We start from the raw sequence: 18,050 nt of genomic DNA, 5'->3' as shown, positions 1-18,050 counted from the left end.
AATACTGACACGGTTAATTTTTAAAATTTAGTTTTTAATATGATACTTAATTTCTTTTTCTAAATTGAAAAGTGTCCATTAAATTGAATTGTACTAAAAGAGATACACCAATGAAGCTCCCCCTCCCCTTTCAGTAATAGGGATTTTAAATCTTTAGATTAGATCCTAGACACAATGCAGGGTTGCTGTAGAGATCAAGTTAAAGAAAAATTAAAAAATTACTTATAAAACTTCTTAATTATGTGTTATTAAAACTACAAAATGTTCTCTTTTGAGCAATTGATGGAATCAATTACATTGATACCTTTTTGGCAAGTATCTTGATGCACAATAGAATTCCAAAGCATACTTAACTCTGTCTCTAATAGAATGGCTGGTTTTTATTCTAAACCAGGATGGAGCACATACATTAATAAATTTGACCAAAATTTGAAACTTAGTTGGTGGTTTTATAGTAGAAATGTACAATCTCAATATTCTATTAGCTGTTTTCAGACAGAAAGATATTTAGTGCACCCGGATCATGGTTAGGAAGATAAAAAGAGCATACGCCTTACTTCATGGCGTGTAATATTAGTAATAAATATTGTTGGTCTTTATTCAATATTGTCGGATCAACTTGCATTCTAATGGCTTAAAAGAGCTATGGGACTCCCTGACCTTCAAACCATCAACAAATTGGAAGAGATGCCGCAGTGAGAGTTCGTTAAGATGTGAAAGGAAAACAGCCCATTGGAGGAGTCTGCGAAGCTTTTACTCCAATTGGTGAATGATTCCAGCTTTTAATCTTTTGAATTGAAAATATTTTGAAATGTACATCAGATACAACAGACAACTTTTAACAAATATTTGAACCACGTGACTGACTTCCTTATCATTTTCCTCATATAAACAAAGAAATAGAGCCTATTTCAGTTCAAAACAGGCCCTTCGTTTTGATATTTTTAAGGAGGAGAATAAAGGGCTTAAACTCGATGAAATTTTATTGAAAACTGCAAAACCACTCCCACTTGTATGTGAAAATGTTAGATTTTTTAAAGTAAGAGGGGCCATTGACCCCCTTCACCCTAACCCTGAAAGGAAACACCTGGTTCAAGGGGTGGTCTTATGTCGTTGATGTGATTCAAAATTTGAAGTATTATAGCATATTAGGGATGTAGCTACTTTGAAATGTGTCTCTTGTATTTAAATAATTTTACATAAAATTCTCAAAATTCAGACCTCTTGCCAGAGCAGAAAAAATTAACTCACAGGCTTGAAATTTTATGCAGTAGTTTGTTAGGAAGTTAAAAAATTACCTCATTAAGACTTAAAGTTCAGCAAAATTTAAAATATTTTGTAAATTTTCTCTTTATTTGATGTTTTTCTAAAAATTTCAAAAAATCAAGTTTCTTGCCAGAACGGAAGACATTAACTCAGAGTCACGAAATTTTGCACAGCAATTAGAGTTAGAGAGTCAAAAATGTTTCTGCACTAAGGATAAGTGCTCTGCAGAATTTCAACTTTTTCGGCCCACTCTAGTGCTGTAGCTGTAAAAATTCAATAACTTAATTTTTTGACATGCTGAAATGGAACCTGCAGCTTTTGGAATGGAAAACATATCTTACCATTCAGCATCTTAGAAAATGAACTTATTGCCTATTACATCAGAAACGGAATAAAGTTTTTTGATTCATTTTTATGGACATATTTTCTTACTTTTAGATAAATTTTGTTATCTTTCCTTCCAAGAATATTACAGATCTAATGAAACATATCGAATGTACGTGAGTATTAGGGTGGGCCGAAATTTTTTCCAAAATTCATTTTTGGATAGCGCTCAACAGTTGTGTAATGAGCTAGTTTGCATTCACAAAGAATTTCTTGGATATAAAAAAAATATCTAGCCAACCCTTTTTGGCACTGAAAAACCGAAAAAAAAAGAAAATAAATTATTTTCAAATAAAAAAAGAACCGACTTCAGAAAACCGCCGTAAACTCAAACATGCATAGACCAATTCGGAAAATTGTTCTTTTTGTCGTTTGAAAAGGTATATACTTCCCATGTGATCCCATGGTCATCAGATCAGTATCTGAAGATGGGATCCTTGAAAAATCAAGAAAACTTCAAATTCTATGGGCAAAGTTAAAGCAATTTCTGTTGTTTTTTTAGTGAATCGTGAATTTGTTTCGGAAAGCATACTTTGATAAAGTCAATTTGATAATGAAGACAATTTTTTTGTAAATAATTGTGCGTTTGAAAAAGCCTTTCTTCACAGTCTTTGGAAATCACCCAGACAGTGTGCTCTATTTCTTTCTCTATTTTGCTCATCTTAGCTGTACCACATACTTTACCCTACATGTACTTATTTTATATTTACACCACTAAAAAGCAAAAAATAAATTATTTTCAAATAAAAAAAGAACTGACTTCAAAAAACAAAGAGGGACTAAAAAGTAAAATATAATTGGTCATACTTACACACGATTTCCTACTCAAACGTAATAAATCAAATTTATTTTACAATTCCAGTACAAAAATCAACTAAATTAAACGCCCAATCATAAAATAAACATTGATTTTAATTACTATACGATGAATTATTTTAATATCTAACTAATTATAAACAATCTCTTAGTTTTTAATAACCATTTGAAGTCGGGGCCTCCTGTAAACACCTACGTAACGTAACTGGGTAGGTTTAGTTTTAAAAACTTTCGCGTTTTGTTACATTAATGTTTAACTCAGGATTTGGTAGGTTGTCAGTTACGTCAGGTAGTAGTTTATAGGAGGCCCCAACTTCAAATGGTTATTAAAAATTAAGAGATCATATATAATTAGTTAGGTATTAAAATAATTCATCGTATAGTAATCAAAATTAGTGAATATTTTATGATTGTCTATTTAGTTTAGTTGATTTTTATACTGGAATTGTAAAATAAATTTAATTTATATGTTTGAGTAGGAAATCTTATGACCAATTATTTTTTACTTTTTAGTCCCTCTTTGTTTTTTGAAGTTGGTTCTTTTTTTATTTGAAAATAATTTATTTTTTGCTTTTTAGTGGTGCAAATATAAAATAAGTACGTAGAGTAAAGTATGTGGTACACTCCTTGCGTACACCTTGAGTGAGAAAGCGTCAAGCACAGGAGTCTGAAAACAGTTAAGATGAGCAAAATAGAAAAATACAAATACAAAAGTGACGACCAGCAACAGGCTCTGGGCACAGCTAGACTGGTCCTAGTCAATTTACAATCCCCAGTGAAGATCAATGGCCCTCTTAAAACTATCTACTCCCTTGCTCATTACCACCTCTTCCGGTAAACTGTTTCAAGGTTCCACTACCCTGCTAAAATAATAATTTTTCCTAACATCCATGTTAGCCTGAGATTTAAATAGCTTAAAACAATGACCCCTTGTCCTGTTTTCAGTGCTAAACTTCAGCCCCGTAATATCTTTCATTTTAATAAATTTAAACAATTGAATCATGTCCCCTCGGTCTCTTCTTTGCTCAAGACTGTACATTTTAAGCCTTCTAAGCCTGGAATCATAGTCTAAGTGAGAAAGTCCATTTATTAGCCTTGTAGCTCACCTTTGAACCCTTTCCAATACATTAATGTCTTTCTTAAGATAAGGAGACCAAAACTGAACAGCATACTCCAAATGAGGTCTTACCAAACTTCTATATAAGGGCAGAAGAACTTCTTTAGATTTGTTTGAAATAGATCTATTGATAAACCCTAGCATCTTATTGGCCTTGTTACTAGCAATGCTGCACTGTTGGCTAAACTTTAAATCCTGACTTATTAAGACCCCCAGATCAGTAACTTTGTCTGCCTGACTAATGACTGAATGACTGAACCTTGCAAATAATAACTTGTACACTTATTTCCATGCCCTAAATGTAGCACTTGACATTTCCCAACATTAACAGCCATACCCCATTTATCAGCCCACTCTGTAATACGATCTAGATCCTCTTGCAGCTGTTTTGCTTGTTCTTCATTTTCTACAGTTCCCATAACTTTGACATCATCAGCAAAACAATTCATGTTCCCAGAAATATTTTTGTGAATATCGTTCATAAAAACAATGAACAAAACAGGCTCTAACACTGATCCTTGAGGAACCCCACTTAAAACCTCACTCCAATTAGAATAATTTCCCCTTACAACTACCCTTTGTTTCCTTCCGGTCAGCCAGTTTTTTACCCAAATGAAAGTTTTCCCTCCTATTCCTATATCTGCTAATTTGCTAAGTAGAGCAACATGCGGTACCTTATCGAAAGCTTTTTGAAAATCAATGTAAACAACATATACAGGCTTCTTATTGTCCAAAGCCATGGTAGTTTTGTCATAGAAATGTAATAAATTAGTTGCACAAGATTTACCTTTCCTGAAACCATACTGAAAACTAGTCAATAGATTATTAGTCTCTAGAAAATTTACTATCCTAATTTTTATCAATGTTTCAAAAATTTTGCAAACCACCGAAGTTTTACTCACAGGTCTATAATTTCCTGCACTCCCTTTAGATCCTTTCTTGAAGAGCGGTGTAATGTTAGCCAGCTTCCAGTCCTCTGGCACTGTCCCTGAGTTATAAGAAGCATTGAAAATACTTACGATTACATCTGCTAATTCCTCCGCACATTCAACTAAAATTTTTGGATAAATATTATCATTTCCCGGAGCCTTAGTCTCTTTAATTGTTTTCAAATGAAGTAAAACGTCATCCCTGGAAAATACAAAGTCCTCAAGCTGTACTATAGCTTGTGTCTTGTTGGTGTCAGCTGTTGAGATACAGTTATCGTTAAAAACACTCGAAAAAAGTTATTAAGAACATTAGCAATATCACTATTGTCCTGAATTAAAATTCCATGCTCATCAACCAGTCGTCCAATATGACTATTTCGTTCCCTGAATTAGAGTATGCAAAAAACCTCTTGGGATTCCTGTTTATGTTATCTGCCAGTCTTTGCTCCAACTCTCTTTTCTGAATCCGTACCAAATACTTAAATTTACGCCTTGCCTTACAATATTGGAGCCTATCTGCACTGTGACCAGTTTCTCTAAACCTAAGAAAAGCAGCTTGCTTGTAATTTAGAGCGTCTTTAGTTTCCCTGGAGAACCACATTGGCCAAATTTTAGTGTTGACACCCTTTCTCCTAAAAGAAACATGATCCCCAACCGTTTTTTCTAGCTTTTCCCTCAACTCTGCCCACTGAAGATTCACATCGCTATTGTCCAATCCAGAAGAAAAAACTGCTTTCAAACTCTGCCTGAGTGCCACAAAATCAGTATTTCTGAAATTGGACACAAACCTAAAATTGAATTTAAAAAAGAAATAGAGCACAGCGTCTTGGAGACTTCTGAAGACTGTTTAGAAAGGCTTTTTCAAATGTGCAATTATTTACAAAGAAAATTGTCTTCCTCATCAGTTTGACTTGATCAAAGTATGCTTACCAAAAAAAATTCACGAGTCACTGAAAAACAACAGAAATCGCTTTAACTTTGCCCATAGAATTTGAAGAGTTTTCTTGATTTTTCAAGGTCCTACTTTCAGATACCTGATGACCATGGGATCACCTGGGAAGTATATACCTTTTCAAACAAGGGGGAAAAAAATCCGAATTGATCTATGCATGTTTGAGTTTACGGGGGACATACATAAAAAGATTCCGACAAATTGAGGACGTCTTTTTTGAAGTCGGTTAAAAAAAAAGAAATTTTAATATGCATTACATTTTATACGATTGTCACTAAAAACTGATCTTTGTTCCCCTCCAAGATTTATTTGTGCGCTAATTTAATTAGAACCATGTAGATGTCAATGGTTTTCTCTAACTATTTTATATTGCACAATAATACATGTCACGTATCTCGTGAAAAAAGTCACCTTTCTCTTTACTTGGCCCTGTTATAGATCAACACTAAAAACAAAGTATCTACTGTGATGTTGTATATATGAAAATCAAAATGCTACAAGAGCAATGATACTAAATGAATTTCCTGTTTGCTTCAGAGGAATATTTATTCAAAATTTCCGATATGACTACTAATGGTTAATACAGGGGAAATATTTAGGGCGGACCCCCCAAAGCGAGAGCCCCCTAAAAAGGGAAAATACCCCTCAAAACACCCCCCTCACCCTTAAGGGGACTCTCCTGATTAATATTAAGGTTTTATGGCACTTTCTTTAACACTGTGTAAAGAGAGTAGCTTTGTTTTATGTCACTTTCTTTAACAATGAATTTCATATTTAATCGTTTAACATTGAAATTAAATAAAGTTTACTGTTTTTTGCCTATAACTTTTTCTAAAGAACAAATATAGTGAAACAAAGGTTTGGGACCTAAGTTAGATAACTCCTATCCATTAAACTAAAAAAAGATAAAAATCGTTTCACTAAGTGAGACAATATGAATTTACAAACAACAAAGCACCAGTATGAAATTTGATGAGCTCAATTGATTTCTCCAGGCTCCCTCATACCCGGACTTAAAGACCATTAGACGACCGGGAGAAGTATACTGTTTCAAACAGAAAAAGAATTTTCCTAATCGGTCCCGGCGTCTTTAGTAATCGGGTGCATGGTACATAAAAAAATTGCAACGAAATCTGTTAATTAGTATTGCCATAACTCTAAATGAATCTGACGGCATCATGAAACATTAAATCTAGAATACTTGTCAAACTTCAGAAATTGGACATCAGTTACGATATATTTATTAAGGAATATAAATTTAATCGTCAGAGGGGTTCATCGTGTTGGGGGATTTTTGTCTTCAACTCCCCTTGAATTTAACACTAAATGTATTTCAAAGTTGAAATATTTAAAAAAAAAACCTTTACTGACTAAATGAAGTCATTTATTAGCAAAAAAATTTAATGTTAAATTAATTCAACTATTTTTGTAGCAATATACATTTAATTTACTGATTTGCTTCATGAGTAATAAATACATTACTAAGACTTTAATTAAAATTAACAGGCAGCGCCATGAAAATCAAACATCCGATGCGTGAGAATTATATATTGTTCAAGACAAGATTTCTCTATCGAAAAAATGTACCGTTCACGCCAAAACCACGTGACTTGTGTGTGACGTATCGCTCGGCTGATGAGAACTGGTCTACGTAGCCATAACGTATGAAATTTTAAGTTTCTTAGATTTCTCTAATACCCCTCATCAGATCCAGACAAAATGAACATGAGACCATTTGGAAAAGTATAAGAAAACAAAACAGCCCTTCCAAACAAAAAAAGAATTTTTCAAATCGATCCAGTATTCTTGGAGTAAAACGAAAACATACATAAAAAGCCGCAAGACAAAATCATAACCTTTTTTTTTTTTTTGAAGTCGGTTAAAAATGAATTTTTGTCAAAAAATTTTTTTTAGATTCCAAATATTTAGTTGGAATGCAACAAAAATGTTATATAATGATCCAGTTTAAGTCCATAAAATGTTTATTGATTTTAATGACCATTTAACTGCACCTTTCTGACATCAAAAATTGGAGAAAAATGAAAAAATAAATTCGATTTCATTAAAAACCAATATGAAAATTATTTTTCAAAATTAATGCGTAGAGTGATTAATTAAATAGCACTATTAATCATAGAAATTATTATCACGCAAATGTATCATACATTTTCTAGAAGTACATGTAGAGAGAATAAAATTTTGAAAAAAAAATCTACAAACTTGATTTATAATACCTCATGCATAATGAATATTATTTTTTCGAATAATGTTGTCCCTTGGTATCAAATGATGGAAATTCTTTCCTAACTTGAAATTTGGCACGAATATATCCCTCTCGTGCAGTTTCACCACAACTTTTACTGCAGCTTCAGTTATTAGTTTCACACAACGTTCCATGCCTGCATGTGACAGGGAAATTTCTTGTAAGAGGTGGCTCAGTTACAACACAATTTGCCCAATCAACTAAATCAACACAATCAAAGGCTTCAAAATGGAGTTTAGGATGCTTAAAAAATTCTACACCATTTGAGCTCTTCCTCTTCTTTTTTCTAGAGTTGAGAATGCACCTAATTGCTAATTCCTGAATGTATTTTCTAGAGTCAAGCAACGTTGTCATCTGTAGCTGTACTGGATGAGCAAAATATGCATTTTTTCCGAAAACTTTGAAAATTATCTGCTTAACACTGTCTGGAAACTGCCTTGCAAGAGAAATCATTTTCCAAAAATGTTTGGTTTCATTTTTATTTCAAACCGCATTGGAGCATAAATTAGCATTACATACTTTACAAGCATTGTAAGATTTTGTGATGGGCTTGGAGTGCCTATATGCAATCGTAACAAACAGTTTGCAGTTGTCAGCCATCGTGCATGACTGAGTTGTCCTGGGCTACTGTCAGCTATGCTAGAAAGGCAACTACCATATTTTATGTCAAGACAGGTTCAATACAAATACTGTTGTTCAGTACTTAATTTTTTATATCTTCCATATCCAAAGCCAGAAGATTGTGTTCAATTTTATCAAATTTAACCACAGGATTTTTTTCAATCTCTAGGAAGCTGTCTGATTGCTCCAGAATATGAATGTGATCTTTTTGTGCAACAGTTTATTAGCATGCAGCAGACATATGTTCCACTGTAAAGGTCTTTTGACATGTGTCTCAAGTAAACGAATTACTCCACCTTTGCATCCCTTATTTACATTTGTTCTGTCGCACCCAATATGTGACCAATGTACTTGCTACCAGGAAACTTTCCTTTCCCCTAAGATGGCTTGAGAAAAGGAAGAATATTTGTGTTCAATTTGGTCAGATTGAAGGACTTTAGTACATTTACATTTTTTTAATACTTAAGGGCTATATTTGTCAAACATATTTAAAATAGTAGTAAAATAAACTTAGGAATAATAAAAGCAGTTGAGTGATGTTTATGAACCAGGAGAAACAATTGGAAATGCAGATTAAAAAATTAGCATCTTGTATCACTATTTTTATTTGAGTGTATGCATATTTTTAAATTGGCGAACAAATGTCACATACAATTAATTGAATTTTCAATGTATATTCTAAGTAATGCATTACGTATCACTTCAGTATTAGTATTTATTTCGAAGCTTTTTTAAAACTATTGTTGAAAAAGTTTTTTTTTTTTTTTTTCATTTTCTACATGTTTCAGTCTTAAAGGGGCGCAGCTAAATATTCTACGAAATGTATAAAAGTCTTTGAGGGTTACAACTGATTCACTGGCTGATACTTCTACTGTTTGCTGGAACTATTTTCAATTTTTTTTTTTTTTTTTGAACCCTCCCTCACCCCTCTTTTTTGTAAAAATGTACAATTTTGCCCTTTTTTCCAATTTTTCAAGGACAAATAGGGTCGGCTAAATGTTAAACAAATTTAGCGACATTTTTTGAGAGTGATAGCAGACCTATATAGCAACTTTTGCACACTATCCAGAAACAGATTTCCAAAAAAAGTTTTTTCTGCCCACCCTAGTGAGTATGTTGCGCAGAGAGATTACCTGTAGTTTTTTTAAATGAACGAAGTCATTAAAATGAACGAGTTAAATGAACTAATCAAAAGAATGAACAATCCTCTGATAAACGGATCACTAAAAAGAACGACATTTCCCACCTCTAATTTCAAACAAACATTATGAAATTTAAAAAGCACAAAATAACAGAGTTTAGTTGTGAAATATAATCATAATATTTCACCATTTCTTATTTTGGTAGGCCTGTCCAAGTTGAGTAACAATCAAGGGCAACCCTGTAATGTTTTTTTAATCAGTTTTCTCAAAATAGTTTTCAGTTTTCTCTTTCCTTTTAATTTATACTCATATTTTTCATTTTCACCTGATATTTTGAAAGTAAAATATGCTTTTATATCTGATTCTAACATCACTGAATTATCGTGAATATGCTTTTACCCCTGTGTATTGGGCAAAAATATTGTTCTCTCTTTTGATCAATCAAAAGATGATCAATTTCCAATGTTGTTCATTGTGTTAATCAAAGGTGACTGCTTCCATAAGAAAATCATTTTAAATGAATGAGAGAATCTTTTGAAAATACCCTTCAGTTGTATCGATATTTGTATTTTTTATCAAGAAATTCTTAAATTTAATTCAACGTAATCTATTGTCATGAATTTGTTACTGCTTTTATTTACCTCGGAGCAATAGCAGTTCATTTTGAAAATATGATTAAATTTTGCCTTTTGAGACTGTAGCTTGTAGGGATGTCAGGAATAAGTTTCTTGTAGCATCATCACAGTAATGAGTTTAATTTCTAAATCATTGTTTATGTTTTATTATGTATTAAGCATTATACCTCTGAATATATATAAATGTCTAAATTATTGTACTTTATTTTGGATCAAGCATCTGGCTCATTCATATATATCTAATTGAATAGGAATACGGTCGAGCTTGCAGTGCTTGTGAAAAAGGAAATCTGAAAAAAAAAAAAAAATCATACAAAAATTATACACACTTGCTTTGTTATTTTTTATTTTTGTTCAGTGCCAAAGAAGTTGATTAATTTGCTTTGAACAGTCTTATTGTAATATTCTTCTGTTGTTCTGTTTCGAGAAATACTTACGGTTCGGAAAACATTGTCATTCCTACTGCTGGCTCCAAAAACAAGTTAAGTTTTTCTTCAGATCAACATCCAATGTTAAGGGCTTGTTCAGCTTAAGATTTTTATATTTGTCGTTAACATTGTCACTTCCACTATTCTTTTCATCTGCTATAGCTTAAATTTTAGCTACAATTTCCTCTGGAATAAGTATCGCTGCAGTGATAACATAGGCTTCAACAAATATCTAGTATTCAAATGCTTCTCTGTGGCACAAATTAAACGAAAAGGGCTGGCATTGCTTATTCTCAGGATTTATATCTCGTCATGAACTTTCGGTTGATTTTGGAGTGTTAAAGGAACTTTTTCAAAAAAGGATAAGCTGGCCTGGAAGTCAATAGAAATTTCCCCCCTGTTTCAGTGAATTGTTTGGTATGATAATACTTTGAAATGCTATAAACAAAACGTTCATTATGAATTAGGCATGCATGTGAATCTTTAGTAATCAGCCAAATTTTTGCCAATTAATCTTCAAGGTAAATATTTTAAAATTATTTTTTAATAATTTTTAAATCTTTAAGGATTTTTTGAACAAGAAACAAAGATGAGTAAATTTATTCACAATGAATGTTTTTTTTGCTATATAATTGGCCAAATTTTGCTGATTAATCACCAGGGAAAATATTTTTTAAATATTTTTTCAAAGTAGTTACAGAAATTTCCAAAACAACCGATCATCTTCATTCAGTATTAAGAATGATTGCTGTACTTAAGCAGCAAAATGGTCAGAAATTGATGTTTAAAAGAAAGATTTAAACTTCATATTAATAAAATAAGCATGTAGTAATGATAACAATTTTTTATTCTTTCCTTCCTTTTCTCATGTTATCTTGTAAAAAATTAAAATATATTTAAATTTTGAATGTGGTCTGGGCTGGGAAGTTTATCTTAATATGAGTTGTGGTCCTCATGTTAAAAAAAAAAAAAGTTGGGCACTCACCTTTGGTATAGTGTATTGTCTAAATAATGTATATTTGAAAGTAAAGTATGAGTAACTGATACCCAAGAAGTTGGTTATACAAAATCCCCTGAAGTGTTTGGAGGTAAAAAATTATTATATTTTATAATAACTGTATATGTAATTCATTTCAATTGTTCATTTAGGGTGGATTGGTATTCTTTCAAAATGGGCAAGATTGTCATCTATCAATGTTAGTCTCCCAGCAATTAAAGCTCTTGCAAATTTGGATGTGGACGATATTCTTCATGCAAAATATGATGATGGTATCTACCTTTTAAGTCCAGTACCTAGGCAGAGGTATGTGTATGATTTAATATATTTAAATTTATTTAATTATTGATAAGAGCTTGGACTCGAAGTATTAGTTTAAAAGTGTTGGACACAATGATTATTCTAATGAATTGAAAATAAGATAAGTATTATGAAATTCTGAGCCAAATTGGAAGGATTTCAGTGAGGATTATAAATTATTCTTAATCAGTTTGTGAAATTATTTTACTGCAGTAAAGTGAGCATGATTTCACATGTTTTACAACCCTGCTTTTGAAGTAAGATGAAAGAAGTTAAAAATTATGCACATTATAGAAGATAACCTTTATATGTTCATAGAAACAAGAACAGAAAGTATGTTGCAGTAAGAGTTGGAGATATAATGTAGTTTTTTTTTCTTTTAAAAAACCTTTAAAGTAATGAAAACTAAGAAAAAAAAGTAAAATTTATCCAGATGTGAGATTTTTCCGAATTTTGACGGAATTCCATATTTTTGGTTATCTTCAAAAGTAAAAACTTATTTTCGGTGAAAATCCATATTTTTTTTTTCCTTGAAAGGAAAAAAAAATTCTTTCTGCACAAGCATTTGTTCAATTCCGTAAGCTAGAATGCTTTACTGTGCATCATCAGTTGATCGACTACTTAATAGATCAAGAGCTGGCTACACAAAAAAGTACTCATAAGGTACATTAAAAATTTCTATAATGGAACGAAAGTACATACATAGCCAAGCATTTATCGCTTGATCTGCCAAGGCGGGTAAGGGCCCGAGCGGGTTGACGGGGGATCAAAGATCACCAATTTTCAGCAGGAAAACTGCAGATTTTTTCATGAAAACTGTAGTTTTTCTAAAGGTAATAGACTAAGAGCTGGCTACACAAAAAAGTACTCACAAGATACATTAAAAATTTCATTCATCTCTAAGCATTTATCGATTGGTTTGCTGGGCGGTTCTCATTTTTCAAATGTTTCTATATTTTAGAGGGGGGAGAGCTGCAAAATTTTGGGGGGAGTACCATTTTCTGGGGGTGGAGTACTAAGATGTGCCCTTTCCTAAAGTTTCTGAATATTAAGACATGTAGTAGAGATCAGCAGCCATCGGCCATCTCGAAGAACATTTTAGCGCGTTATTTCAATAGTAATAGCTAAAGAGTTTAGTGAACAAAAATGGCGGCAAAGATGGGCAAGGGAGGAGGGAGGTTCATGACGCAAAAGTTGAAAAGTTTCATGGCAGTTCTCGAATGTGGATTTACTCTCATTTTTCTGGGGTTTCCTATTTTAGGGGGCGGGGGTTGCACTGCAAAATTTGGGGGGTGGGGTAGTACCATTTTCTGGGGTGGGGAATTACCCCTTCCTAAAGTTTCTGAATACTAAGACGCATAGTAGAGATCAGCCATTGGGCATCTTGAAAAACAGTTGAGCACGTTATTTAATAATAATGGCTACAGAATATTAGTGTACAAAAATGGTGGCGAAGACGGGGGAAGGGGGGGTCATGATGCAGAATGTGCTGTTTTTATTTTTTAATCCGATTTTAGACGTGCTTTTAGTCACTCTTTTAGAGGGTCTTTCTTTTTTGAAGAAGGGAAGGGGGAGGGGGGCTGATATGCAACATTTGGGGTGGGCACCATTGGGGGGGGGGAGAAACGTCTAAAGTGTGCATTTATTACTACGTGCAAAAGAGATTAGCCATCTGCCATCTCCAAAATTATACCAGCATTTTTTTTCTGAATTCCATAGCTTAATCAGTGGCGCCATTTATAGTTCAAAATCACCCCAGCTATATCGATGTGACTTCTCCAGTTGTTTGCTATTTTGATTCAATGTGTGGGGTCGGTCTAGAAATTCTTTCCCAGGCCACACTCATCGTGAGAAAAACATGTTACGCGGGTGTTTTATATCTGTCACCAGTATGGGAGCTGGATAAGTATAAGACCACACGTAAATACGGTTTTTGCTCCCCTTTTCTGAGAAATGTTCGAAATTAGATCTTCAGAATAGCTGAATTCTATCTAAAGCTGGACATTTGTTGTGCACATAAACTTTCTCCGTTTGGTGTGATATGATGTCTGTGACACTATAGGGAACATTTTTTCCACCACACTTGTCAACATCGTCTGACTGTTGTAAACAGGGGTGCATTCCCCGCCAAACGAATCCCCGTATATAAGAGAAAGTAAATAGGTCAAAGGGGGAGACTCTCGTAATGCAAAGAGATGATGAGTCGCGGAGTGTGGCTCACGCAGTTCAAAATATCTTTGTAGCATTAAATAATCTGTAATTTGTAATATAGCTGTAAATATTGATATGTTGATTAAACGTCTCTAAAAGACCATGCATTCTCTGGTCGTCTTTACACAAGAGGTGGAAACAGTACAGCTTAAAATGGTGTCAGAAGTGGGATACGAAAGATAACCCTGAACTGACTCTTTGCTCATAAAGAAAACGAGGGGAGAAGAAAAGTCGATGCTTTCTCCCGCTCCTCGAAGAGTTCCCGAACAGCTGTTTGAAGCGGAGTTTGTTTCCCTTCTTGCGAAAAGGGGGCTTTTCGTTTTTGTCTTCTTGTAACGCGGAAGAAAAGGAGAAAGAAGAACGAAACCGGAACTCTCGCGTCTCTTAAAGATTTGCTGTTCGTGTTGTGAGGATCGCCCTGATCTTCGAAGTGCAGCGTTGGAAACGGTCAACCTGACCGAAGGTTTGTGAGATCTCCGGGATCTCGCTGTTTGCGCTGGAAGGGTCAAACTGACCATATGCTGAAGAGATCACCTTGATCTGTGCAACGTTGGAAACGGTCAAACTGGCTGTAAGTTGCTGTAGCGGAATCCAGTCACGGAGGCTTGTGTTCGCGCTGAAGAGAGGGTCAACCGGACCTGTTTAACAGCAGAAACGCAGTCAACGTTCTGCTTTTGTGATCATATTGATCAACCGATAAATGGTCAAACTGACCATACTGTGAAAAGGTCAAGCTGACCTTCAAAGTGTGTGTGTGTGTTGGTGGGCAAATCTTGCCAAAGAAAATCTATTGTGCACGTGCCAGTTGTGGAATACAAAAAAGAAGACAGGCGCTCAGGAAAATCTGGGGTATGTACCTTTGCTTTTTCTTGAGTTGTCATTGACTTGTTGCTATATTAAGTTTTAAGTTTTGGAATTAGCTTAATTCTAATTAGTTAAATGTATGACAGTGCAAATCTTGTACGGGAAAATTGTGTACATTTTAAGTCATTTAAAAGTTAACTGTGGGAACTCAAGTTCGAGTACATTAACTTTCTTTTGCTTTCTAATTAGCTAATTAAGTAATTTCTTGTTGTAAATTTTGTATTCTTTGAAATGGCGTTTTTCGGAAAAGGAAAAAAGCAGGATTTGCTAATCCTGGCGGAGAATTTAGGGGTAACCGTTACTTCGGAGTGGAAACTTGTCGAACTTAAAAAGGCAATTACGAGTTCCGACGATTACGAAGAGGATTTTGTTAGGACCCTCTTCGAAAATATAATCTCCACTAGGAAATTAGAGGAAGAAATGGCTGAAAAAGCGAGGGTAGAAGAATTACAAAGGGCTGAAAAGGCGAGGGTAGAAGAATTACAAAGGGCTGAAAAGGCGCGGGTAGAAGAATTACAAAGGGCTGAACAGGAGAAACAAAGGGAACATGCATTAAAAGAAAAAGAAATTCAAATGAAACACGAGCTAGAAATGTTAAAATTAAAATGTGAAAACCCTTCCATTTTTGAAAATAATAATGTAGGACCGCCATCTATCGTGTCGCGCTTAAACATTAAGAAACTAATTCCTGAATTTGATGCGAAACAATCGGACATCAGCCTATATCTGGTGATCTTCGAGCGACAAGCAAAGAGAGCTAAAATTCCCAAGGAAAATTGGGTCGCTCATTTGCTTAGCTTGTTGCCACTGGATATAGTGCAGCTGATCGCGAGGGAACCCGAAGAAGTAGCATCGGATTACCATCATGTAAAACAAGTGTTGCTAAAAAGATATAAATTAAGTTCAGAAGTCTTTCGACAAAAGTTCACTCAACATCAGAAGAAACCCGAAAATTCCTGGAAAGATTTTACTTTTGAAATCACATTATTTAAATGAATGGTTAGCGGGGCTGGAAATAGAAAGTTTTGACCAATTGATAGAGCTCATGGTAGTGGATCAGTTAAAAAAACGTGCCGGTTCAGAAATGAAAAGTCATTTTCTAGACGACTGAACTAGTTACAAATCATCTGCCAAACTTTCAGAACAATTTGATAATTACAACGAAGCCCGAAAACATAATTCAAAATCTGAGGAAAATTCTAAGAGAAATTTTAAATTTTCTGCGGAGGGTACTGGTTTTAAAGAAACAGGAAGTAAGACGGGAGAATTAAAACAGACATCTAAGTCGGCAAATTCTTCTAACGTGCAAATGCGGAAAGATTTCGAAAAACGCGCGGCTCCGCGGTGTTACTACTGCCATGAGGTAGGTCACATTAAGCCTGCCTGCCCAAAACTCGGAAAGGGAGCCGGAGTGGAGTCTGTCAATTGTATCTATTCTGAAATAGAAACTATAAATTTTATAGAGACGGCAGAACTCACAGAGGGCTTGATTTCTTACACCGAGGGTACCGTGGATGTGAATCCGATATATTTATATCGGGATACAGGTGCGACCATTGATTTAGTCAACGCTAAATATGTAAAACAATCGAGTTGGTGCGATCAAAAGGTAAGGATAAGGCAACCATTAAGTCTGGATTTAGTAACATTACCCCTAGCTCAAATAGAAATTTCTGGGCCTTTTGGTACAGTGAAAACAAAAGCCGCAGTTTGCGGAGATGTGTTTGATCAAAATCGGTACCTTTTGGGAAATCGGACGGCCGCGTTGATCAAAGAAAGGACCGGCTATGAATTTTCCCTGGTAGATTCGATGAGCGGGAGCCCCCCGGGTTCTGATATAAATTTCTCACTGACCAAATGTGGGAATGGGGCAGCAGTTGATATAAATTCAGATCTGAAGGATGTCCTTGATGACAAGAAAAAAACTTGTCTTTATGTTGAGGGGCAGGTTTTGGTTTCCGGAACAGAGGAAAACTCCTCGCAAGTGGTAATTTTTGATAGTGATGGGAATGAGTTGAACACATTTCGCAACAGGGGTTCAAATCGTGATCCGAAAGTTAGTGAGAGGAACGGCTCCGAAGCCGAAAATACGAATCAAACAGATTCATTTGAGAACTTAATGAAGTGCAATCCTCGGGAAAACATTCCATTAAAATGTACACATTTTTTAGAATTAGGAAAGGAAATTGTGCCGGTTCTCGTCACAGAATTAGTGAATGATTTAATTATGAGTTTTGGAAATTCGGTCGTACTTTGTTCGGATAATACAGAGGCATTTTCGAGCATGGGGAAGTTTCTTTATAGGATCCCGAAAGCAAAACTAACTGCTATCAGAACGTCCAAGTGTAGAGTTTCTCCGGGGCGAGAAAGAGGGAACGCAGTAGCTCTGCAAGTAAAAGATCATCGCTTCTTCATTTTTCGGAATCCCCTTACGTGGGTTCAACTTAGTATACTTCTCAAGTTACTGTGTTTTGCGCATTATACGAAGTGTTGCGAGCAGGAAGGATTCCTTTTGGAACGAAAGAAACGAGTGACTTAGTTTGTTTTGCTAACTTGGGGGAAAGACTAGCATATGTCAGGATGCCGGTAAAATATGCTGAATATTTATGTTAAATGTTGTTAATCTTAACTATAACAATTGTATAATTTTAAATTTCATTGTATAGTTTGGTAATTGTTGTGTACTCGTACTGCGTTCTAATGAATAGCACGTTAACAATGTTCACGAATAAGTGAAGTAATTTGATGCTTTTTACCTTTAATGCATTTATGAACGCGTTATATTATGATTAATTTGGTGGTTGTTTTCTTTTGTAATTCATATATGATTTTTCTATTTTAATTATATGACCCTTACAAGTTTCGCACTGCTTACATTGTAGAAGTAAAATTGTAAAGTAGTTTATTTGTTTTAAAATGTAAATTGAGTATTGAGTCAATTGCAACTCCAGAATTAGCATAGTACTGCCTATAGAAGTTTTATTTTTGTAATCAACTTTACTTGGGTGTCATCACCAGAAAAATGAAACTTTTCTCTTAATCGAAAAGTTCTTCTAAGGGGGAAGGAGCTATACCGATGTGACTTCTCCAGTTGTTTGCTATTTTGATTCATTGTGTGGGGTCGG

General features: G+C 34.4%; 1 protein-coding gene across 1 annotated transcript in view; it reads left to right on the top strand.

Annotated features, from left to right (window-relative positions):
- Nucleotides 1-18,050, top strand: part of LOC129218449 (protein SERAC1-like) — a 140,111-nt gene that overhangs the window by 51,220 nt on the left and 70,841 nt on the right. The window contains exon 8 of the mRNA XM_054852724.1: nt 11,703-11,856. Within this exon, the coding sequence (XP_054708699.1) occupies nt 11,703-11,856 (154 nt within the window). The remainder of the gene's footprint in view (nt 1-11,702; nt 11,857-18,050) is intronic.

Source organism: Uloborus diversus, chromosome 3, assembly GCF_026930045.1.
Source record: "Uloborus diversus isolate 005 chromosome 3, Udiv.v.3.1, whole genome shotgun sequence".
Classification (NCBI taxonomy): domain Eukaryota; kingdom Metazoa; phylum Arthropoda; class Arachnida; order Araneae; family Uloboridae; genus Uloborus; species Uloborus diversus.
This window is presented reverse-complemented; position numbering and strand designations above follow the sequence as displayed.